This window comes from Pantherophis guttatus, chromosome 5, assembly GCF_059756535.1.
Source record: "Pantherophis guttatus breed Tessera chromosome 5, ASM5975653v1, whole genome shotgun sequence".
In the NCBI taxonomy this organism is placed as follows: Eukaryota; Metazoa; Chordata; class Lepidosauria; order Squamata; family Colubridae; genus Pantherophis; species Pantherophis guttatus.
Window position 1 is genome coordinate 53,755,922 of NC_142067.1, and position 24,539 is coordinate 53,780,460.

Genomic DNA, 24,539 nt, shown 5'->3' on the forward strand with positions numbered 1-24,539 from the left:
ACATAGCAGAAAATTAAGGTAGAGTAATGAACATGGAAATTTTATAATCTGTTATTTCTAATACAGATTTTAGCAAATTTACTTTCTTTTGCTCATATTTCTGAAAGTCAAAGGAATATTCATGACATTCCCCCTTTCTTTATCCTCATAATTCTTTAAATAAGCTTGACTGATTCAATTACTACATCACACTGGTTCTCTATTATGATTGTATGTGTTATGTTCAGGGCAACTTCTTAACATTAAAGAATATTAATTATACGTTACCTGATCTATAAGAAAAATATCTCATCATAACTCTTAGTCCTTAATGTCCAGGAGGATTCTTGTCATTTTTAAAAAAATATGTATACTTAAACTTCTGGTACCCGGAATTGCTTTTTGGACAAGGATTTATATTGCATCCCAGTCATCAGACTTTGGGCTGATTACAGTATACTTCAATTATATTGAAATAGGCTGATTTTCTAAAAAAAAAAAAAATTGCAATCCTTGACCTCCATAGAGATTATCAAGACCACTTCAGGAATGGAAGATTTTGAACGCTGATCTGGTATAGTTGTAGTTCATAACACTAGATCAGACCTGGTAGTTTCCAGATAGCAACAGCAAAAGCACTTAGAGTTATATACTGCTTTACAGTGCTTTACAGCCCTCTCTAAGCCGTTTATAGAGTCAGCATATTGCCCCCAACAATTTGGGTCCTCATTTTATCCACCTCAGAAGGATGGAATGCTGAGTCAACCTTGAGCCTGGTGAGATTTGAATTGCTAAATTGCACCCAGCTAGCAGTCAGCAGAAGTAGCCTGCAGTACTGCACTCTAATCACTGTGCCACTGCGGCTCAGATACATTGGGACTGCAATTCTCAGAAATTTCCTCAGCAACTAGAATCCCCAAATATCCTAGACCTGATAGGTTGAAGAAAGTTCCATTAAATGTTTGTTTCCATTTTGTAACAGTGGTCATGCATACCTTTCTTCTAAAATTAAGATTTTTTAAAAACATTACAGAATACGCTACAAAATTCTGTAGACACAGATATTCAAAAATAATTTAGCTAGCATAGCAGCTTTTAAAGGGGTCCATGAATGTTGAAATGAATTAATTCATTATTTACAACCATGGATTTATGCCAAATCCAACTACATTAATGACTAAGCAATAGCATAAATTTGTCATGTTTAAATCATTAATTTTTTTTCAGTTATGAAGCTTAGCTTTATTTAAAATATTTCCAGAGTTCCTATCACAACCATTATGTAATGCCTCATGGCAATAATAAATTGAGAGGAGAAAATTGTATTAAAAAGCCTGTATTCCTTTAAGAACAATTATTCATTCCCATTAGATTACTCCCAGTGTACATTCAAGGTAAAGACAATGAAAAACTTGCATTCACTCACCAAACATCATTTAGAAAAATACTTATTTTGACTTTCATGGTGTTCAAGGGTTTTCAGACAACTGGAACAAAAATATTCTAGAGTATGCTTTTTTAAAGTAAATGTTACTTATTTCTTTGGCATGGAAATTTCCCCCTTCTGATTGATATATTAGCTCCACTTTTCTCAAGGAAGGCCCTCACCTTTTAAACTATCTACTCTGGCGGGTGGGGGGATTTTTTTCAGCTTGAATGAGCCAAGCTAATGTTTACTCAAGATAATTAATATAAATGTGCTATTCTATAATACTTTCAGAATATTCATCATGCATCAGCCTAATTGAAACAATCAAGCTATTCAAAACAGACAACTATATTCTGATTTTAATTCTGAAGTATGCAACTAGAATGGATCAGAGGTGAAATCTAATTTTTTTTGCTACCGGTTCTGTGGGCGTGGCTTAATTAGTGGGCGGGTCTTGGTGGTAAGGTGACTGGGTGGGCGTGGCCAAGTCAATGTCACTTCTTTGCCCTTTTTTAACCTACAAAACACAACACAATACAACTGGCTCCCCCACAATGTAAAAGCAGCTGTGCTAGACTCAAAATGGCCCCTCAACAAGCAGGAACCTTACACAGCCACAAAAAGCCCAAAAAAACAACTTTCACACTTTACACACACACAACACAACACAACTGGCTCATCCACAATGTAAAAGCAGCTGTGCGAGACCCAAAATGGCCCCTGCAACAAGCAGGAACCTCACACAGCCACAAAAAGCCCAAAAAACCAACTTTCACACTTTACACACAAAAAATTTCACATACAGCTTTGTGAGATTTTGTGTGTTTGTGTAGTTAGAGTGAAACACTACAGAAACACACTAAATCTTAGAAAACTGCAAAAATATTATTTTATTTTAATTTATTTTTATTTTTATATAAAAGCAGCTAAATTTAAAACATCCTAAACTTTAAATGGCTAGGTCTAAAAAAAGAACAACTAAAAAAAACCCGAATTAACTATTTTTTTTAAAGCTCTCAAAGGGGAAAAAAAAGAACAGGGGTCTCCAACCTTGGCAACTTTAAGACTTGTGGACTTCAACTTCCAGAATTCCTCAGCCAGCTTTGCTGGGAGTTGAAGTCCACAAGTCTTAAAGTTGCAGATAGAGCTGCTCACCGATGAGCTTGATTGTAGGCAGGGAGATTCAGTTGCTTGCTGATGCAATAGTTTGCAGGTATTACAGTGTTGCGACCAGCAGCTAAGGTAAGCAAGCTGGAGGGTAGGGAGGGTGGGGGGGGAGAAAAAAATAAACTTTTTTTCTTTTACATGGCTCTGGCAATCCAAGCTGGGATTCAGAGCCATTTAAAAGAAAAAAAAGGCTCTGATGATCACGCGGCTCAGCTGGGCATGGGGGGGCGGGGGCAGGGATTTTTGCTACCGGTTCTCTGAACTGCCCGCTGCCATCGCTACCTATTTGCCCGAGCCGGTCCGAACTGGGAGCATTTCACCCCTGGAATGGATACAGTCGAACCTAAGAATGAAGCCTTACGTACACTATTAGTATGCACACCTAAGTCCTAATTTTGAATTGATTCATCAGGGTTGACAGGCCTGCTCTGTTGGTATGAAATGCCATAAATAAAAAAGTAAGTAAAAAGTTGCTTTAAATAGCCTTCAGCAAATAGAAAAAATGACACATGTAGAAATGAGCACTTATGTTTTTATTGAATATGGTGTTGTGGTCCGCCAGCAGCCTGCAGAGCTGGCAGTGGAGTCGGACAGCGATGAGGCTGAGGAAGAACATGGGCCAGTCCTGGAGGCTGGGAAGGCCGGGATGAGGGCTCTGCATCAGAGGCAGAGATGGGGCCAGGGCCATCGGGGAGTGAGGTGCGGACTCCAGACCCTCCAGAGACTGATAGGAATGAGGCAGAGGAACAGGAGGAGCCTGTTCCTAATGCATGCATGAGAAGAGCTGCCAGAAGGCAAGAGCAGCTCAAGCAAAGAGGACAACTCTGGAGTAGGGCCAAGAGATGATTGGCCCCTCCCATAAGGCTTAAAACGCCGTTTGGGCTTTGCCGGAAAACAACGTTGGTAGCTTTGTCTTCTTCTTTGTCTACGTCTTGTATTTATTTTTGTATCTGTGACTTCTGAACGATTGCCAAGAAAGGCCTTTGGCAATTTGCCTAATTGTACTAAGGTTTGTGATAGGACTGAGGAATTTGTGTTGGGAGAAATTTGCTTTAATTTAGTTGAACAACGCTGGGAATGAAGTAATCCTCAGCTGTTCAAATAAAGTTTGTTTGTTTTTTCACTGACTGATTTTCCTACTACTTACTTGGGCCTGGGTCACAACATATGGCTTTGCTGCATAAACCAGGAGAATGTTTTACATCTTACAAATTCAATTATTCCAAAATGTGTTCTATACATTCATTAAAATATTTGTAAATAGTTCTTCCAAAATAAAAATTACTAGGAAGGCATACAAAATAAAATCCTGAAATTGGAATCTACTTATGAACTCTAATAATAGAAATTTAATCATAATAAAAAAAGAATAGAGCAGCATTTTTAAAGTGTGGTCCTAGGAACCTTCATGTTTTCCAAGGTCCTTTTGGGATTCTGCAAAATTATAATTATTTGCCAGCCTATTATTTTGAAAAAATAATATAGTATTAAAATTCCATCAAACAATCATGGGAAGTGGGGTAGTGGCAGCAAATGCATCAATTTTATTTTTTAATTTTTAATATGATAAATGTAATTAAATATAACCCAAAGAAATAAAAGCTCTTTTGGGATCTTCCATAACTTTTGAAACTGAGAAGAGTGGTAAGAGAAAAAGATTTTAAAAACACTGAAGAAAGCATAAAATAAGAGATAACTCAATCACTGGGAGCTGAACAGATTATAAAGTCAGTGTCACTCGAAAGGGAGGTCCACAAGTACTGTAATAAAGAAGACTGTCTTTTATATCAGCAAATTATGTACAGAAGGTAGATCTGAAGACCCAAATAAGATCATATATAAAGTTCACATGAAAAGAGTTTCTGTGGACTTCACTTTATCAACATAGTTGTGAACTCCCCAATACTGGAGTACAACTATGTCAATAGTGCTCTTGTTAAATCCATACACTATAATACTATAAACTCTTATTTATGAGTATGGCTCCAGTCAATGCAAGATTGCAAGTATAGTGTTAATGGAGTTTCTCTATATAAGCAGGAGTTCTGTACCTATAGCTGCATACTGTATTTCCATAAAACAAGGATGAATGAGTTAGCAGAAGACAAAAACAGTCATTATAGAAATATATGATATTATATGTTTCAGTAATATAATTAAGCCAGTTGATATCAGTAGTCCTCATACCTAATTGAAAGTTCAGGCTAGCCCTGCTGGTGTGCACCACTTTTTTCATTAGTGGATGCTGTTTCTATGATGGAACATTCCATTCTCTGCAGCTCTAAAGCCCTGCATGGCATAGGACCTGGTTAGTCGAGGTTCTGCTTGTCTCCATAGTAACTGCCCAACCAATTTGATCTGATAGTTTGGATCCTTCAATTAAACAATTTCATCTGTCAGGACTCTGGACACAGGCCTTTTCTGTAACAGCACCTGCCATTTGGAATGAGATGCCAATGGCCACAACTCTACTGTTGTTTAGAAGAGTTGAGAACATCTGCCTCTTTACCCAGGGCTTCGATGAGGAAGAAGGAGACCCCTTCCTTCATTTCCATCCAGTTAACCTCTAGATACTGGCCTAGAAATCAGAAGCGTGTGAATTCTAATCCTACTTTAGGCATGAAAGCCAGCTGGTTGACTTTGGGCTAGTTATCTCTCTCAAACCAACTCTCCACACAAGATTATTGTTGTGGGGAAAATGAGGAGGCAGTTACTTATAAAATAATAAAAGTGGTATAAAAAGCTAATAAATAAAAAATAATTTCCATTTGTTATCTTCTTTTTTTTAATTTCTTTTAATTGGTTCTATGGCAATTTTCTTGTTGTGATTTGCCCAGGGTAATTGGGAATTCAGCAGCATACAAGATGGATGGATGGATGGATGGATGGATGGATGGATGGATGGATGGATGGATGGATAGATAGATAGATAAAGTGCCACAGTCAATCCCCAAAGACATTTGTGAGTTTTGTGATCTTTTCCAGCTAATAAATGTCATTAAAAGGCATAAAATATTATGAGTTGTAGCCTTGTATGCCTATTAATAAAATGTGATAGTTGGTTACCAGACTCTTGATCTTTTTGCTATTATAAACTAGCATGACTCTCTTCCTATCATGTGCCTAAATGAGAATCTGAGGCCAGCTCAGAATAAACATATTTTCCACAATATACAATAGTTCTCATTCAATAAAATGTACCAAAATGCATTATTCCCTTTACATATCCATGTTTTATCAGTGTGTGATATTTTTTGTAAGTGGACCAAAGAGCATTATTAAATCTTATATGTGTCATTGATAGATTTAGCAGATTAGAATAGCCTCTTTCTTAACCTATAGACAGAATTTTCTTCCATGGAAACAACTTTATATTACTTTTCTTTCTCTCTATCTCTAAGGGATCCATTGTGGCCTAGTGTTAACGGTAGTGGTGGCATTGTGATCAAAAAGAACAAAATAGTTTGTGCTGTATTGTGCCTTTCCAAAGACCAAAAAAACCTGTGAATTGGCAAGATATAAAACATTCAGAATATAAGGTCCATCTACAAAGATGCTGTCTATTTCTTCATTTCATTTACCATGACTCTCAGCTTCCACTCAGTAATGGGAAAACAGGGCCAAGACGTTCCACAGAGTGACAGAGTGACACTACCATTTTTAAGTTGGAAAAAAAGTGCAGTTGAATGCAGGCAGTTCTCATCCTTTCCGTCATTCTCCCAGTCTGCCTGTCAGTCCCCTTAATAGGCAACAAGCTGCTAGCTCTGACATTCAAATCAACATCTTGTCTCTGACGTGCCCTTTAGCATGTATGAAAACAGAATCAAATTCCCTCAATCCCTCCCTTGTCATTCGAAAGCTTGGGAAACAGGATCATTGTGAAAAGGAAAACAAAATTCTGGAAACAGGTCAGTAAGAAGCCCTATTGCTTGCACTTGAATAATTTTTCAGTTTAATTAGGATTCTTTCTTTTTTTTCGCAGTTTTCTTTTTTTTTTTATTGAAAAGTTTTAGAAAAAGTTTACACATATTTCCCCCCCTCTCCTCCCCTCTTCTGCCCCAACCCTCCCGCCTCCCCTGGACTTCCCAGAGCAAATACAGGATATAGCATTTAACAAACATAAAAAAAAACATAAGCTAACTATCTATAGATTTATCTCCCTCTTGCACTTTAACTCCCCTTGTTCATATCTAAGTATAACTATTTAAACCAATTGTTGCTTGAAAGTAATCAATCCAACTTCGTTCTTGTCCGTTCTTAAATAATAAGCAAGTCTTCTTTCTTCCAGCATTACACAGTCAGAACCCAGTTACAGTTAACCATCAGATCTCCAACCCTTACATATATTAACACCTTAACAAAATATTTTAACCAATCTCAAATAAAATATATTGTAAAAACCTTATTTTTACTTTTTACCCCATAAACTTATATTAATTCTTCCTGGAAACATTCCTTGCTTAATAGCTTTGCATAAACTTATTCATCTTATTCTCTACAAATCCACTACATATAATCAAATAACATCTTCACTATTTAGTATCTATATAAAATATTGTCAAAAACCTTCCCTCAACCCTTGCATCACTTATATTTTTCTTATACCCCACAAGTTTATATTTATTCTTCAACAAAGCATTTTTTAATATAGTATTAATGTAATTTAAAACAAAGTATAAAGGTTTAAGTAATATCCTTCTTCTAACCCATAAACTTATATTGAATGATCTACACTGTCCATAATTTTTACATCCACAATATTTTTCTTTTAACCCATAAACTTATATAAATTCTTCACCAATTCATAACAATTCAACCATAACATTACTTAATATAACTTTTCAAAACAAATCATGTCCCTAAATATAGGTAAATCATTCATTTTCACTATAATATAACTTTTCAGAACAAATCATATCTCTAAATACAGGTATAATCATTCATTTTCACTATTACTATCCTCCCTAAAAAAGAGGATTGTAATTTTTCCTTCTCCATTTTTTCCTGACTTTTTTGCGAACCTTTTGCTTCAGTCTTTTTCCTCCACCTTCTTTTATTTTTATAAGTTCTTGGATTTTTAACTGAAGTTGCTGAACCTTACAATTCTGTTCTCTTCACAAAGTAATTCCTTTCAATAAAAACACCTCTTTAACTGCGATTGGGAATCCATTTTTGTAAAAAAGTTGTAAAGTTCCACTTTGAATCTTCCTTCTTATATAAGAAATCCCAACACCTCCTGACAATTTTCCAGTTCTCTGTATCAAAGCCTCTGGAGAAATGTCTCTCAATATTTCCTTGTTACGCTCCTTCAAGCCTTTCTGCCTTTCCTTCTTAATTTGAAAAGCCTCCATTTCCTTTTCCAGAGGCACAATAAACTGGATTGTTTCTTTCGCCTCTTCATTCAGCAACTCACTATTGTTTGGCAACTGACATACCGATTCAGTATCTTCACTTGTATCTTTGTTTCGAATTTGTGTAAAATCCTTCTTGAAAAACCCTTCCATTCTTTCCACTAACGCGGAGGTAAATGATTCTAAAATTTCTTCAAAGAAATCCACAGTCAGTATTTGTGTATTTACTGATGTATGTAATGGTGAGCCTTCATCACTTTCAGAAAAGCCAGCCATTTTTTCCCCCAATAAAACTTTCACTTTGTACTTTTCCAGCAACTAAATCATTTATTCCAATCCTTAAGTGGTACAAGTCTTTTTTTTTAGAAATGATTTTTAAATCCTTCTCCTTTTAAAATAAAATCCTCTTCTTTTAAACAGGGGCTTTCAGCACCACATAATACTTTGTATCTAACTTTCGTTTCTCCATGCCCTGTTGGAATCAAACGCCATCTTACTTTCCCTTTCTCCCATAGAAATTCAGAGGGAAGTGATAGACTTTTCGGAGTCAAAGTTTAATACTTGCAATTTTAGTTTCTCCTGTATTTGCTCTGCCAGCTGTCAAGTCCAAATTTTTTTTCTTTAAAGTTGAGTTGCTGGGGTGGTCGCGACGTCTAGTTCTGCTTGGGCAGAAACATCCCAGGTCCGGAGCAATGACGGGCTTCCTGGGGAGCTCTCACCCTTTAAGTCCCAGATTTTAAAAAAAAAAAACCTGGGGCTCTTGGGGAGCTCTACCCACACCTATCGGCTCTCTTTCCCCCCTTCTCCCAGGGGGAAAGTTTTCAAGCCGCTAGACAGCTGATTTTCGCTGTTCTAGTGGCTCTAATGGAGTCCTGGGGCTGGCGCTCACAAAGGAGCATCTTTCAGCAGAGCCACCGGAAGTCCTGTTTAATTAGGATTCTTGAGAGAGAAAAGTCATAAATAATGGATACAAAGCAGGTCTTAGCAGTCTGCTCTTGGTAATTCACCAGTTCCAAGGACTTCAACTTTAATCTCTTTACGTTCAGGTTTATGAAGTTAAATCCTCTTACTATATTTACAGAGAAATATGCTGGACTTCTCACATTGTTTGTGTCAAGCCATCGTTTACTATAATAATACTATACTATGTTTCAAGCCATCGTTTACTATAATAACAGCATGTTGAATAACTCAAGATGGCTAAGCTCAATCAACGTGCTAAACCATACATTACAGTTACCAAACCTCAAGCTATATTTATAAAACATGGTAGATCAAAACCAAATCAAAGCCATCATTGCTTACCCCATTATGTGAATTTACCTCTATTTGTTCAATCTTGATCCTAATTTGTATACATTGTTAATTTCCATCCTCACCACAGAATACTTTAGAAAGTCAAGATTTCTGAAATATTTTGAATTAAAGGCCTCACTGAAGTTACAGTATTTATTTGTATCTACAGTAATGTATACAGCCCCAACAGGAAACTTAATATCTGGTTGTTACACAGATGTCTGTGTCTCCACCAATGTTCCCACTTCAACCTGATAAGTGGAAAAACAACTAACAATTGCTCTCCTTAGCTGAGGGTGGGATAGAGTGGGGCACCAATCACCTGCAAATTAGGCACCAATAGTATTATTCTTCCATAGAAGCTTTGACCATATCAACAGTGTAACTATCCATTTAACAAAATAAATTCCACTTTTCAAATTGTCTAAGTGACAGACAATCAACACAGAGATGCTTGTGGAAAATGGGCTGTCACTTGGGCTAATTCTGAATGAGTCTAATGTTATTTCAGGACGGTAGTAGAGACATGTGCCCAACCCCAAATCATTTGGATTGTTAATTGATCAATAGTGTGGTGAAGCAGCTCATGAAACATTGGGGAAGCACATGAAGCATTGGAAGAGTAACATTTTTATGGAAGGCTTGCTGCTGTTCATAGGAATGTTACTGATGCTGTTATTTTTTTTAAGAGAGAAAAAGACAGAGAGAGCAATGTAGCATTCTTTCTATGATAAGAGTGCTAACACTCTGAGTGATTTGAAAGAGATCTAGTGCTGCTCCATAAAATCAATGAACACAATTGATATGAAGCCTGTCTGTGTTTCCAAAAGCGCCAGGCAGACATTATGTGGGCAACTGCCTGTAGCCAGGTGTTCTTGTTAGCAAAAAACAAAATGGCTACAGAAAACAGTTCCCAGTAACAGAGAGAGGAGGTGGCATGTGTACTACAGTCAAAATTGTCCAATAGGAGCTGGGCAAATCTTGATTCCTGATTGTGTCATTCTCATTGCTGCAAGGCCAGAAATCAAGCACAGAACATTGTGTCATGAGATGACAGAAAATATCACTTTAATACTGAAATAGCTAAATATGAAATTAGGCAGTCTCAGCTGTGGGCGGAGCATGGGACAGGCAGTGCCATAGGGACATGTCCTTCAAGAATGATTATGAGACTATTTCAACTGGCCTTAGGGAACAAGTAGAGTTCATGAGCAATCTCTTGGTTTTTCTTTAGAAGCACGTTGCACCCTCTTCCTGCTTGAAATTATGCCTTCAGTAATGTATTTGGAGCATAAATTGTTTCAAAGGTGCTGTTCCTGAAGGGGATGTCAAGCTGTCAGTGATCCATTCAGGGACAGAGCTGCAGCCAGATTTATGTGAGACTTGAGCCCCTTGAGCTCAGGCCCATGTAGCTCTCTATCTCTTTGGGTTGTTTCTGTCAAGCTTTTGCAAAGCAAGCCTTACCTGTTTTCCTACAATCCCGGTGACATTTTAAAGAGAGACAAAGTGGTTACCTCCCCCTTCTCTCCAGAGACTGTTGCCTCAGGAGGCAGGAGAACAACCTGCCTCCCTGAAACTGATTGGCAATTTCCTGAGCATTAGTGAGTTGCACATGATGGCTCAGTGCCAGAGGTCACAGATGAGCATTGGTCAAAAGAAGAGCTGGGGGAGAAGGGAGGGATGAACTGTGCTACTTATGAAGTATAGCTTTCAAATCAATTACATGTGTGAAAGATTTCCCCAGAGACTCCAGAAAAGAGTCAACCCTCTGGAATTTTTTTCTTTCTTTTTATGCATGCATACTAGAGTAAGGCAGAGTAAGATGGCTGTCACAGCCAGCAAATGCTAAGTGCCAGCTCCTAGCTGTGTCTCCAAGCTGAGGGGCAAAAATATGCCCTGGGTCTCCTAAACCAGATTGCTGATTTGGGCAGAGTACAGGATACTGTGGCCTACCATGGTGAAGGATTCAATGGTTCAGTTCTGTGCTGAGACTATGAGAAGAAAGACATTTTGCTCTTTATTTCATGAAGAAATTTCTGTATTTTAGGATAGGGTCCATATAAGCCACAACATGTGAAATACCATAGTGTTGCAGACTACTACGAGTATAGTTTAGGGATTAGTAAAAATCGTGGAATATGGTTTCAAAAATATTGCTCTACACTGTATATATTTCAAAAGCTTTGCATTTTCTAATAGCTACAATGGAGATAAAATCTGAACTTCAGAGGAAGCAAGAGAGGGCATTTTTGAATTTTGATATTGGAGAAGACTCTTGAGAATATTGTGGCTAGCCTAGAAACAAACAAATAGGTCATACAAGAAATCAGTCCAGAGTTCTCACAAATCACCATTCTCAAATTATCATATTTTGTACATAAAAAAATCTGTAATGCTGGGAAATATAGAAGAGAAGAAAAGGATGACCAATATCATGGAGTAAATTACAATGGTGATGGGTGCACCATTAGAAGATTATAACAGCCAGGTGAAGTGAAGATCATCCTGGAGAATGATAGATAGATAGATAGATAGATAGATAGATAGATAGATAGATAGATAGATAGACAGACAGACAGACAGACAGACAGACAGACAGACAGACATATAGTCACTGAAACTTGATTCTGACATGATTAATTATAATAATGAGTGTGACAATAATATCTAAGAAAATGTCCTTATTATAATCCTATCCTCTTATTGTTCTGCACCAAATTTTAAAGAAATAACAGACTATATTTCCAAATACTGGTAAATTTTTGAAAGTCAGTACCTTGTTTGAATCCTGAATGCAAAGCATCAGAAATTATACATATTTATACATAAATAAGTATATTAGAAATAAATATTGCTGACTTATTCCTATATATACAGTAGTTTATATAGTCGCTGACAAAATGGCAGTATTAACAGTCTTGGGAAATTTGAAAAGTTTGCAATAGATGGACAAGACCACCCAGGAAGGAAAGCATGATAAAAAAAAGAATGTCCATTGCGAACTGAATATACTAGATAGTAAGAAATGTTGGATGATTGTTAAAGAAAAGGAGTTGAATAAAAGAAAGTATCCAGGAATAGCGTATGACTGACTTGCCCATGGAATGCATGTTACAACTGAAACTATGAAGCCAAAGGGAGAACATCAAAAACCATCCACCTGGAAAGCTATCTTGATGTTATGAAAACTAAGACACAAGTGAAATAATTAGAATGGTGCAATTTCTGTCTAACAAAGGATGTTTAATGCATAGATATTAATAGGAAGAAACAGTGATGAGCACCGCCCCTTGTAGTCGGCAACAACTAGCAGAGTAAAATGTGCAGGGACTCCTTCACCTCCTTACCTATTAATAGGAAAGTGTAAAGGAAACATTTAATGACCACATTTAATCAAAGGCAGGAAAATTATTTTATATTAGTGAGATCCAGAAAGCCTTTGCTAGACAGAGACCCCTACTAGTCAGATAGATTGTATTGTAAAGACTGCCCTTCTTACTGGATTATTCTCGGCTCAGTGACAGGTTCTGCTTGGCACAGTATGAAAACATCCTATTAACCATTTGTTCAGGACAAAAAGGTTCAATCTCCTCCACCCACCCACCCCCACACACATGCACACTAAGGCAACTTCCACTTGTCTTTCATTGGTCTTCCTTTCCAGAAGCAGATCTCCTTAGAATGTCTGTGGGGAGATCCTCTTAGAATGATTTGCACCTGTTCAAACTGGTTTATTACTAGAGAATGACCCAATCATTCTCTAGTAACATCTTGTTGTTGTTATTGTTGTTGTTGTTGTTGCCTTAAATGTCACTTTCCCTGTCTACAGCGGTGGGCACCCAAGTAGATTGCAGCAGTGCTGAAATCCAATTTTTTTTTTACTACCGGTTCTGTGGGCGTGGCTTGGTGGGCATGGTGTGGCTTGATGGGCATGGCAGGGGAAGGATACTGCAAAATCTCCATTCCCACCCCATTCTGGGGCCAGCCAGAGGTGGTATTTGCCAGTTCTCCGAACTACCCAAAATCTCTGCTACAGGTTCTCCAGAACCTGCTGGATTTCAGCCCTGGATTGCAGATAAATTGCAGAAAAAAACATTTCAAGTTGACACCTCTCTCTCTTCGCCTCCCTCTCCCTTTCTCTCTCTCTCTCTCTCCCCCTCCCTCCCTCCCCCTCCCTCTCCCCCTCCCCCTCACTTCTGGAGAACTAAATCCCTACATTGGGATTTATTTCTGGCCAGGCATCCTGTCCGCACTCTGAGGTCACCTGATCAGCACATAAGCAAACAGGGGTTTGGGTCCTAATCTGAGAGACAGTAAAATTGGCAGGATTCCAGGTTAGAAGCCAAGTGAACAGTTGAGTAAGACGAAAGCCCCCCCCCAAAAAAAACCATATGGACCCTGAAAAGGGTGGCCCAGTGAGTGCCCAAAGAAGCCCAAGGACAGACCACTCTCTTCTCCTCTAATAATAAACATCAAGTTGAACTGATCTGTAGAGGATGTATTATCCTGCCACAAGTGCTGGGGGGTATTTCAGCAATTTTTATTTTCTCGTTCTTTGAGAAATCAGAGTTTAAGCCCTAAACTAGAATTTAAGATCATGAGTCCGAAAACCAGACACGAAAAAATGACTTGCGAGTAATAAGTGATAAGCAGGCCTCCCTTTTTCCTTTTTTTCCTCTTTTTTCTTCCCTCGCCAGAACGAACTACTTTCACCGTTCCAGGCAAAGTTTGTTCCAAGGCGGATTCTGCAACCGGCATCCCTAAAGCAAGAGCGGAAAGCCGCAGATCGATTTGTAATGGAGCAGCCATCCTGCCGCTGCGTATATTGACGAGATTAACGCCGCCTTCCCCTCCGCCGCGCCGGGGTGGCCCGGGACAAAGGCTCTGGCGTGCTCCGAGCTCGACGGCTCTGGAAACCTGAAGGGCTGTGAGCGCTCGGAGCGCGCCAAGAATTTGACGGCGGGTGCAACGTGGATGTGTTAGCATGGAAGGGCGACGGCATCTTCCCGCAGAAAATGCTTAATTCCTTAGCAATTGTCAGGTTCTTGACTAACATATTCACCAATTTTGGAAGATTTAATAGGGAAGAAATAGCCAGAAAGGCGGGCAGGAGGGACGCTGGATATAGGAAGAATTGCTTTTGAGCAAACACGACCATTGGGGTTGAAAATGAGATTAAGATCTTGCTTAAATTCTTTCGGATCCTGCACCATATTTCTCTGCAGCCACTCTCCACAAGGTGTATTCCAGGCAACCTATAAAGCCATCCACTTAGTGACGTTAGTGGTCCCCTCGGTTTCTATTTCGCCTGACTCATCAACTTTCAGGAAAGTTTGGAGTTCCGAATCTGGTTAGAGGAGAAAAAGTCCCGATCCGTTCACATAATGTGTGAAGTGCTATACACAAACCCACCCACCCACCCACGTACCGTCCATATCAGAGCTGCTTATATTAATTGAACGTCTAATTTGTTAAACAAGCTACAGATTTTAATAAACTGGGACATCCCTCTGTCTCATCTATCTCCCTTTAGGTTGTTTCTACCCAAGGAGGCACACATTGTTGCGATCCAAGAGTTTACTCGGGAAGCCAGAAGCCGAGGCGACCTGGATGTGAAAAAGTGCAGTTTGGCTTTTATAGAAGCTGCTGACCAGAGCAAATGGGAAAACGTACCAGGGTAAGAAAAGTCCTTTTTGAAAAAGGTCCTAACATTGTATCATAGATTCAGGTGAATATTCAAATGCACTTTTTCTTCCTTTTGTAGAATAACTGGTCCAGCGATCTCAGCCAGAATCTGTCCATAATCTGATCCCCATCCAGTTACTAGGTCGGCATGAAGGCAGTTTGATTCATAGCATTCTGGCTTGATTAAGGCAACCAACAGGAACCTAACACTCTCTTTGACTAGAAACCAATTTACTTTCTCCTGTTCCATAATTGAAATCTATAACAAAGGATTTCTTTTAAAATAAATATTTTGTTATGGCATAGAAATGAATTATTTCTCAGCTAACTGGAGATTTACTGAGAATTGTTTGGAATAGGGTAATAATCTCCTGGAAAAAGAAGAGATTGGGGGGTGGGAAGGACATAGGAGAACCTAGATCCAGATATTTCTTCTGGCTATCTCTCTATCCCTTTATACACCATTGTTCGATTAAGGTTTGTTTCAGAGTAACTCAGATTTACAGAGCTGTAAATCCTTTTTACACTACTTTATAGGCCGAGTTGGATTCAAACCCGCTACTTGGCACCTTAAATTACTCGGGATTATTTTAGTCCTTAGATTCCAGTGAATTTCTTAACTTTCTAAATTTGGAGGTAGAAGAGCTTCTTTTGCCTTTTTCCAAAAGATGTTTCTGAAAGGGTTTTGGTACAGTACTTTGTATGAAAATACTGACATAGAAACAAAAAAGGCTAGAGAGAGAGAGAGTCAGCTTTATTTAAGAAGGAGTCTGAGGACTCTTGACCAAGATCAGCTTAATTTCAGACTCTAATTTGTCGAAAACTGAAGAAAAGGCAGATCAAACACAAGCACCCAATTTCATCTCCAAGTGTGAATCTTCTTCTCTGCTTTACTTCCGCATAACTTGGAAGTAACAGTTTCTGGACCCGGTTGTGCCTGCAGAAAATTAAACAAGAGAGAGAAGCCTTAGTCACCCTGCCTTGTCTGTTAGAAAGTTTAAGGCTTGCCATGAAAAGAGAAAGTGGGAAGCCATTTCGAGGAGTCGCCGGTCGGAAGCGAACGAACCCGGTTTCGTCGAGGTTCCCCCCCCCCAAACACAAACAGCCCAAAGCTTCTTCCCATCTTGTTCTGCTCCAAAATGATCGAGCTTTATTTAGATCGAGGGTTCTGACCCAGGATAAGACTTCATTGGAGTCCTATGACATTGACCAATCACTCGCGGGACTCGGAGATCGGGCAGTTATCTCAGTCAGCCGGTGGAATCCAATGAGGAAAATCACTCAAATTCTACAGCTGGAGTGTTTTCTCCCAAGGCTGACTGGGGTGGACTGGAACTGAGAATCTACTTTTAGGCTGGTTGGCCCTCCTTATGAACTTAATGGTCCCCCAGTAAAGTAGCTCTCTGGTTCCCGCTCCAAGTGGTCCCAATGGGTGAGATATTGCAGCCACTAGGGAAGAGATAAAAGCTACAGCAAGGAAAACTCATAGCTAACCATTAACACGAGTGGAGGTCAGTCAGACCAAATTACAAGGCGATTCAAACGGAGGAGCTGTTCTCAGAGAGGCCCACAGAATGGAACCTGCAACTCTTGACGCAGGCAACTCCAAATGTATCAATGCATCGCTAAGACTGTAATGCAAGCGTCCCCTTTCACGCCGCATTAATTACACAATACAGTCCATTGTGGCGGGAGGACGAAAGAGAGACCGGTTTAGGTGGAGGGCATAGAAAAGGAATTTTCCTCTCTATTGTAGCCTCGAGGAGTTATTAGTCCCTACTGCCCTCACTGCCGACTGAAGGTCTACTACAGCCACCAAGGGCGGCTGAGAAGAACTAAAGACATTTGGTTCCTCGGGAGTTTCAGCACGAGATTAGTAACACCCAAGAGGGGCGTTTCAAGGGTCATCAAGTCACGCTTCTTGGAAGGCAGCCTCACTGGGGGGGACACGACTTCCAGCAAAATCTCTTTAGGCGAGGAAGAGCAAGACTCGATCCGTTTTGTTCTCTAGCTTTCAGCTGAAATGATCTGCCAAATCTTCCTCCACGAAAGTGGAGGTTGGGGTCAGGGGTGAAATCCAGCGGGTTCTGACAGGTTCTGGAGAACCGTTAGCAGAAATTTTGAGCAGTTCGGAGAACCGGCAAATACCGCCTCTGGCTGGCCCCAGAGTGGGGTGGGAATGGGAATTTTGCAAAATCCTTCCACCAGGAGTGGGATGGTAATGGAGATTTTGCAGTATCCTTTCCCTGGAGTGGGGTGGGAATGGAGATTTTGCAGTATCCTTCTGCCACGCCCACCAAGCCACGCCCACAGAACCGGTAGTAAAAAAAATGGGATTTCACCACTGTTTGGGGTACGGGAAGCCCTCGTCCCGGGCCCAGAAAATGCAACTGCAGCAACAGCGGCGGGTTGAGGGGATGGAATCCGGAGAGAGGGGGAAAAAACCCTACTTAATTCCGAATATAAACTCTGCAGTTTACATCCTTCTCCCCATAATGTCAGGCTTACAGGTCAACCAAGAATAAGCCGCCTCAAATTTATCGAAGCCGATGCACTTAAATGCACTTTGTTTGCATCGCCATTCCGCAGCCAAGGGGGGCAAATCTGTGGAGCTGAGGCCAAGGAACATCAGGTAGCGCAAGGTTACGGCAAGGTCGGAGGTTTGTGACCACTCTGCGATAGACGGCTACGTTTAGACCAGGTCTTGAGACCGGGGCAAACCGGAAAGCGGGGCTTCCCCAGTTACAGACCCATTGCAGGCAGAATAACCTCCTCCTATCTCCCCCGCCAACTCACCAAGGAAATAGTTCTGCCCCCCTTGCTGGATCTGCTGCTTAGGGCGGAAAGCCCAGGTGCAGGAAAGACCTTCCGTCGGAATTGAGTCTTCTGCTCTGAGCTGGGAAACGGGCGAAACCCTTCCATGCTGAGCTGGAGGAACCACGAAGGACCCGGCGGAAGGGAGGGAACCTGTTCAGCTAAGGCCGAAGAGGACAATGCCCTGCCCTGCTCCAGCCTGCCTTGCCTTGCCCTCCCCAGGTATAATCTACCGGTTGATCCGCCGCCCGAGTGGCTACATTCCCTCTTCCTCTCTTGAACGTCGACCTCCAGAGTTGCTCCGCGATTGCCCCGTTCCCAGCCCGTCTCCCGTGCAGTGAAAAGGGGAAGGTGGCTTTTCCAGCCTTCCGTCGGCCTACCTCTTCTCCGGAGCTGCGGGGATAAGGAGAGACAGAATACTCTCTCCGACTTAAGTGGGGGTGGGGGTGGGGAGGGAACCCGTGCAACAGGCCTCGGTCGGCGGCCCTGCGGGCACTGCCTGCCGAGTGAGGCTTTGCCAGGTTCAGCCTCTTGGCAGCAGCGGCCCCCGCCCGACTCCTGGAAAAGGCTGGAGGTAACGTCCTCTCTTCTCCATTCCGTCACTTTGGAGCCCCTCTGGAATGCTCTGCTTGAGCCCTTGGGGCGGGGGGGGGGAAGGGTCCAGTCTCAAATATTGGTTAAGCACTTAGGGAGAGGCGGTCATTTTCAAATGAAATAGGTTCACCTTTCTCCGCCCTCACCACGGCTGGACCAACCTGCTGCCTCTTGGGCTCTGCTTCTCTTACTGCAGAGGTGAGGCTTTAACTGCTGCTATTGCCAACATCTCCCCTCAAGCAGAAAAACTATAAACTACCCTCCACCCGCCCCAATACAGTGAAACGAGGTGGAGAGATGAATCCAAGAATAGAGGCAGGGATGACTTCGACCCTCCCTTCTGATGCGCCTCAGAGCTGTGAATAGGGGATTTGGCAGCCTCATCCTAAACAAATTCGGAGTCATAAGAAAGCAAAATCGTCAGACTTAAATGGCATTTTCCTAAAGATTGCCCTGAGTTGATAAATTCAGGAAGTGTGAAAAGAGTGGCCCGGTAGAGGCCAGTTCACTCCAGGGGCACTTTCTGAGAGGGAAAAGTCCCCAGGCTGCTGGAGAAATGCATGCCAGAGTGGCCTTACCCCAAAGCAAACGACGCTAAATTGTCGTTTGGGGGGGAGGGGGGACGGACGGACGGACTTCAAGCTCATTTATTTAACACTAGAGAAATCCCACTAAATTGCTTACATATTGGATCGGACTCATATTCCGAATGAAGCGAGCACTTATTTTTATTTTTGTTGTGGTGGTAGAATTCTATAGGAAAGAAAACCTTTACTTGAGGCTGCCTTCTGCTGGAACCGTCTCTCGGTGGTTTCACGAAAAGCGGAGGCCTGCCTGGGGCTGAAAGGGCTTCTGAGGTCATCCGCCTTTCCTTGCAATGTGGGGCGTTTGACCTATAATTTATTTATTTATTTATTAGTTTGATTTATATGCCGCCCTTCTCCGGAGTCTCAGGGCGGCTTACAATGCTTTTTAAGCAATAGCCTTCATACTTTTGTATATACCTGCTTAGTAGGGCTTTTTGCCCCCCCCCCCCAAGCGGTGTTCTATTTTATACAAAGTCAGCTTATTGCCCTCACAAACCGGGTCCTCATTTTACCTACCTCGGAAGGATGGAAGGCTGAGTTAACCTTGAGCCTGGTGAGAATTGAACTCGCAGTAATTGCAGGCAGCTGGCAGCTACATACTACTTTAACAGTAGTTTATTCCACTGCACCACCAGGCTCCTAGCGTCGGAGGCAAGCCATGCGGGCCCCGGCCCTGCCTCCATGGCAGGAGCCCCTCTTGGGTCCAAACCCCGCCTTCCCTTGAAAACCAAGGCAAGGGCTCCGGCCTCCTCTCAGCAAATCCCTCTCCAACCCAGTTCAGGCCGCGCCAGAAGAGCGCGTGAAGCCAATAGAGCTCTTCGCGGGAAAGGCACTTGAAATGAAAGAAGGGTGACCAGAAAGCTGGGGGAGGGGTGATGTCGCGTCCCAGGGCTGCCTCAGAAACGGCCAGTTTGGCTCTCCGGGAAGTTGTGGCAGAAAACACACACACACACACACACACACACACACACACACACACACACACCCGAGAAGGACCCAGGAGCCCCTCCCTTCTCTTTCCCCTTACTCCCACCCCTTCCCCTTCTCCGGCTGGAGCCTTTGGTCAGCGGGTGAAGGCAGCGGCGGGGCTCCTGCTACGGCTGCTGTCTTTGGCGGAGAGTCACGTCACGCGAGGCGTGTTCCCCTCCCCTCGTCTCTTCCAACCTGCCGCGGGGAATGAGCTGAGGAGCCAGCCACTTGGGAGCTTCTTTGCCAACCAGCGGAGGAGGAGGAGCTGTTCTGGCGGGGAATCGCTGGAACCGGGCCTTCGACCGCCAGGCCCAGAACCGGAGACCAAGCCAGCGAGGTGTGGGGAGGGGGGGAGGGAGGGAAGCGGATTTGGCTCCGGAATCCCTCCTGCCTTGAGGCGGGCGGCTGAGTAGAAGCGCTCCTCGGTGGGTCCTGGAGTTGCCTCGGATCCTGCCGTGGAAGGAAACGCTCAGCATCCCCCGCGGGAGCGGAGCGAGCCGCGGCCTTGGGAAAACCGGCTCCCTCGAGAGTTTCGGATTCGCCGTCGCCGAAGCGGGTGGGGCGGAAATCAGTTTGGCCCGAAAAGGTCCAAACCAAATAAAGCCGCCAAGTCGCCCCTTGTGCAGGGAGGGGAGCCGGCCAATTGTCGAATCAGAGGAGCTCCTCTATTTGAGGCGAGGGGGAGGGGCGGAGGGGCTGGGGGCGTTGCACGGGATCTGAGCTTCTGTGCTTCGATTTTTCAGTTTTTGGCTTCAGATTCAGATCTGAACTCGAGGGGGGGGGAGGGAGTGAGGGGGGGGGGAAGAGACTCCAGGGCGACTCCCCCATTCCCTTTCCCCGGTGACAGCCAAAGGTTTTGGACCAGAGCAGGCAGGGAGAGAGACGAAGGCGACCCACTGCACGGACAGTCCAATTCAGAGCTGTTGCTTCGTGGTTAGGAGACCCGCAAGCTAAGCCAGCGCCACCGTCGCTTGTCCGGACTCTGGAGCCGGACCTGCCCCTCCATCCCTCCCTCCCTCCATTGCTCGTTCGCTCGCTCGCTCGTCGGCTGGCTGGCTGGTTGGCTCTCCGTGGACCCGAGTCAAAGTCCACATGCCTGTCACCCCTCCAGTATCGCCGCCGTCGCCTCCGCCCGGGGCTCTATTATGCCAGTGACGCCCCGGCCGTCGCCCTGCCGGAGCCGCGATGAAGGAGAAGTCGAAGAACGCCGCCAAGACGCGGCGGGAAAAGGAGAACGGCGAATTCTACGAGCTGGCCAAGCTGCTGCCTCTGCCGTCGGCCATCACCTCCCAGCTGGACAAGGCCTCCGTCATCCGCCTCACCACAAGCTACCTGAAAATGAGAGCCGTCTTCCCGGAAGGTAAGTCGCCCTCCAGGGAGTCCTCCGTCTCCGGAATGAAGCTGGTTGAGCTGCCCGTGGGGAAGGCGGGCAGGGGAGGGGCGCGCTCCCCCTACCCCCACACTTGAGAGGGGCAGGCTAATCAGACTCTCCCATCCCCAGATGGTCCCTTTGCCACCTGGGCAAAGTGGTCCTGTCGGGCTCAGACTCGGGACTCTTTCTACTCCGCTTGTCCGGCCAATCGTGTGCCAGAGAACGAAGGGTGTCAGAATTCAGCCTCTAACAATTCGGAAGATCGACCGATCCTGTCAACAGCCCGACCGGGTCAAAACTCTCAGAGGGAACCGGGGTGTCGAAGTGCGCCTTCGCTTCCGGGGGTGCCTAAGTTTGCCTGCGGTCTCTAAACTCTTTAAATTGAGACGAGAAGTTCTGATTTGCCATTTGCTTCCTCGCCGTTTCTTTGACCTTAGTAGGCCACGAGGATGGCAGAATCCAAATGTCTCCAGTTATTTATGGAAGAAAGTTTCAGAGGCAGGTAAAGGCAGGTTATGTTGCCTTTAACGGATGGAGAAGGAAAGCTATTCTCTCTTCTATAGGGAGAAGGTAGCCAGCAGCGGACTACCTAGGGATACACTGATTTACTGTTGCATTTAACATTGCCGTAATCGTTTCAAAATCAGAGAAATCTTGCGGAGTAATTAATTTCCTTTGGCTTCAAGACCACAAAACACGTTTCCATATTAGTTAGGGTAATAGGAACCACAGAATCTTTTTTGAAAAAGAAAGAGATACGGATAACGTTATGAACGTCCCCTTGCTGAAATCACTCTTAGGCCTGTTGTGTAGGTGCGGGCGAAGGTTAGAATCAGTCGTGTCCTTTGAAGTATAAAGAATGTAGCCAGATGCAACAAAATATCTCCCTTGCAGGGTATTTCCTCTGCATTCCCATGAAGGTAAGTAGGGAAAAGAGGTGGTAAAGGATTAACGTAGATTTGATCCGGTCGAGAAGAAAGTCGGGGAGGTGTCCAAAGTGTCTGAAGAAAGTAGTCCTTGCAATAGATCTGAGGGCTCAACTTCATTCCCCCTCTCCCCCACTAAGTAAAAATTAGGCCAGGCTCAAGAGGGAGAAAAAAGGACAAAATGAAAACTCCCCAAATGACCGAGACCCGTGTTCATAAAAGTTCCTGACAGCTAACTAAATTTTAAAATATTATTTACTTACCTAATATTTTGCTAGTATATATCCTGTCTGAATACTATTGCATGAGATCCTCGAAATGCAAATCCATTCTATTAAGCTTCCCTTTTCTGGGACCTATAGAGCCGACACAGGGCAAGGAATCAGACAAAGGAACAGCCCGATTCTTCACAGTTTTACTCTGGCATAAGATTGAATGAGACTTATTCTGGATTGCACGGGAATAAGATTGCAGCCTCATTCCCGTGTATATAACCATATTGAGCATAGAACAGGCAAATATAAAGGTGGCACATTGCTGCTAAGTAAAAATACTGAGGATCTAAATGCCCACAGAAATTATTCGATTACTCTTCCTTGAAACCAAATCGCCTCCATACTTTAGATCCAAAGGAATAGAAACGTTAAATTTAATGATGGGGGATGGGCACGACTGGTTTGAATTCTATTTACCGAAATTTGCTTTTAATATGTATGAAATTGTATATAGATAATCCGAGGGTGAAATGTGAAATGTGAAAATCTAGTGGAAAAAGCAAGCAGAAGACTCCTAACCATTTATTTAATGATTGTTTCCTTATCCTCAATAAATTTACCAGTGTGGGGACTTAAATAAGAGCTAACTTTGAAGTGAACGCACATTTATAGGTGCAAAGGAACTGGATTTGCTAAAACTCGGGCCGCAAGATCCGTATCACAAGCCAACTGCTGGATATATAAATAGCTTCATTGCTGATATATTGCCATAGAAATGGTCGGCGACGCTGGTAAATCACGAGCGGGATATTATTGAAGAGAAAGGTATTTGAAAGTAGGGCAACTCTACTCGTACTACATCCAAAGTCCGGCACGGGGTTTTTCCAGGGAAGCTAGGGGTCGTTTTTCTAGGCAGCTGCTGCCAGCCATTCTTTCCGCTGGATGGGCAAACCAAAGCCCGGGACTTGACGGGGCACTTGGCAGCTTTGAATGGGCAGAGGTGAATGGCATTCCCCTCCCCCCAGCCTCAGGGCTCCGGCTCTTTCCTTGAAGCAACGTCCACAAACCCGGGACCCCCGTTCCTTACTTTACTTCGTTTTCCTCCTGCTTAAGAGAGTTTGGCCCGAACCTTCCCACTCGGAAACAGATTAGAACTTCCCCTCTTCCTAAGCAGCCTTAGCTTTCTATACTTGCCAGCGGACCACAGTTCCTCTCCCTTCCCTCTCCTGTCCTCTCCCTGCGAGATACCACCCTGCAGTCCACCAGGGTCAGGGGGCTTGATTGCCCACCACTGTCTTCTTCGCCACCACTACAGCAAGTGCTTTGAGTGCAGAGAAGTGGCTGGGTTTATCTGAGTCGCCTTGTTCCGCAATGCTCTAAAATGCTTTGTCCCCGGTTGTGGAAAAGGGAGCGTTTTAAAAATGTTTTAGAATTTAGACGAAGCGACTGCTATAGTTGCAAAATAACATTGGCCCAAGGTCGCTCAGATGGCTTCGTACCTAAACTGGGACTAGACGTGAGGATCTCCCGATTTTTAACCTGACGCCTTACCAATACATCAAACTCCACTTGCATGTTTAAAATACATTAGCAATCTCGCATAACAGTCACCTTTTCTTATATTTCTCTAAATCCCTTCTCTAAACAGAATAAAACAACTCCAAAGTGGAAGAAATGACAACTAACCCCTGTTAATGAAAAAAATCTTGACACTAGCATTCTAGTTTCCATTGTGTTGGTATGAGACTGCACCCGCGCACACATGTGTTTGTGTGTGTGTGTCCCCAGATGAACGCTGCAGCTCCTTGCATTTAAGGGCAACCGTGACTATAAAACCCATCAAATTTTTGTCTTGTTACAGTGCACAGTACAAATGCAATCCATTCAGAGTATAATGCGGGCAATCTTAATCTTGTTTCATTGCAAATCCCATTGAGTTGAATGGCATTTACTCCCAACTAATGTTCACTGAGGGAACGTAGCAATTCTGTAATAAAGATCCCCTCTTCTTCCAATCTTACAAATTAAAAAAGGTGGAGTAAATACAATCCTCAATCTTTCTACTCAGAAGTGAACTGCACTGAAAAATAAATAGGTCTTATTCCCAAGCAAATGGACCTACGAATGCAGTAGCCTAAGTGACCCAAATCATCCC

The 24,539-nt window shown here is 43.0% G+C and overlaps 1 protein-coding gene and 1 long non-coding RNA gene across 3 annotated transcripts in view; one reads left to right on the forward strand and one right to left on the reverse strand.

Annotated features, from left to right (window-relative positions):
• Positions 1-15,643: 15,643 nt before the first annotated feature.
• On the reverse strand, positions 15,644-17,794 carry LOC117679621 (uncharacterized). The gene is made up of 2 exons (XR_004595428.3): positions 17,704-17,794; positions 15,644-15,844 (listed from the first exon to the last, which is right to left on the reverse strand). It is a non-coding gene; the product is annotated as an uncharacterized LOC117679621 (long non-coding RNA).
• Positions 17,795-20,710: 2,916 nt separating this feature from the next.
• The window catches only part of SIM2 (SIM bHLH transcription factor 2), a 35,796-nt gene continuing 31,967 nt past the window's right edge, over positions 20,711-24,539 (forward strand). The window contains exon 1 of one of the 2 annotated variants that reach the window (XM_034441382.2): positions 20,711-21,231. In XM_034441382.2, the coding sequence (XP_034297273.2) occupies positions 21,057-21,231 (175 nt within the window). In that variant the 5' untranslated portion in view covers positions 20,711-21,056. The remainder of the gene's footprint in view (positions 21,232-24,539) is intronic. The other variant, XM_034441553.2, reaches the window with a different exon arrangement.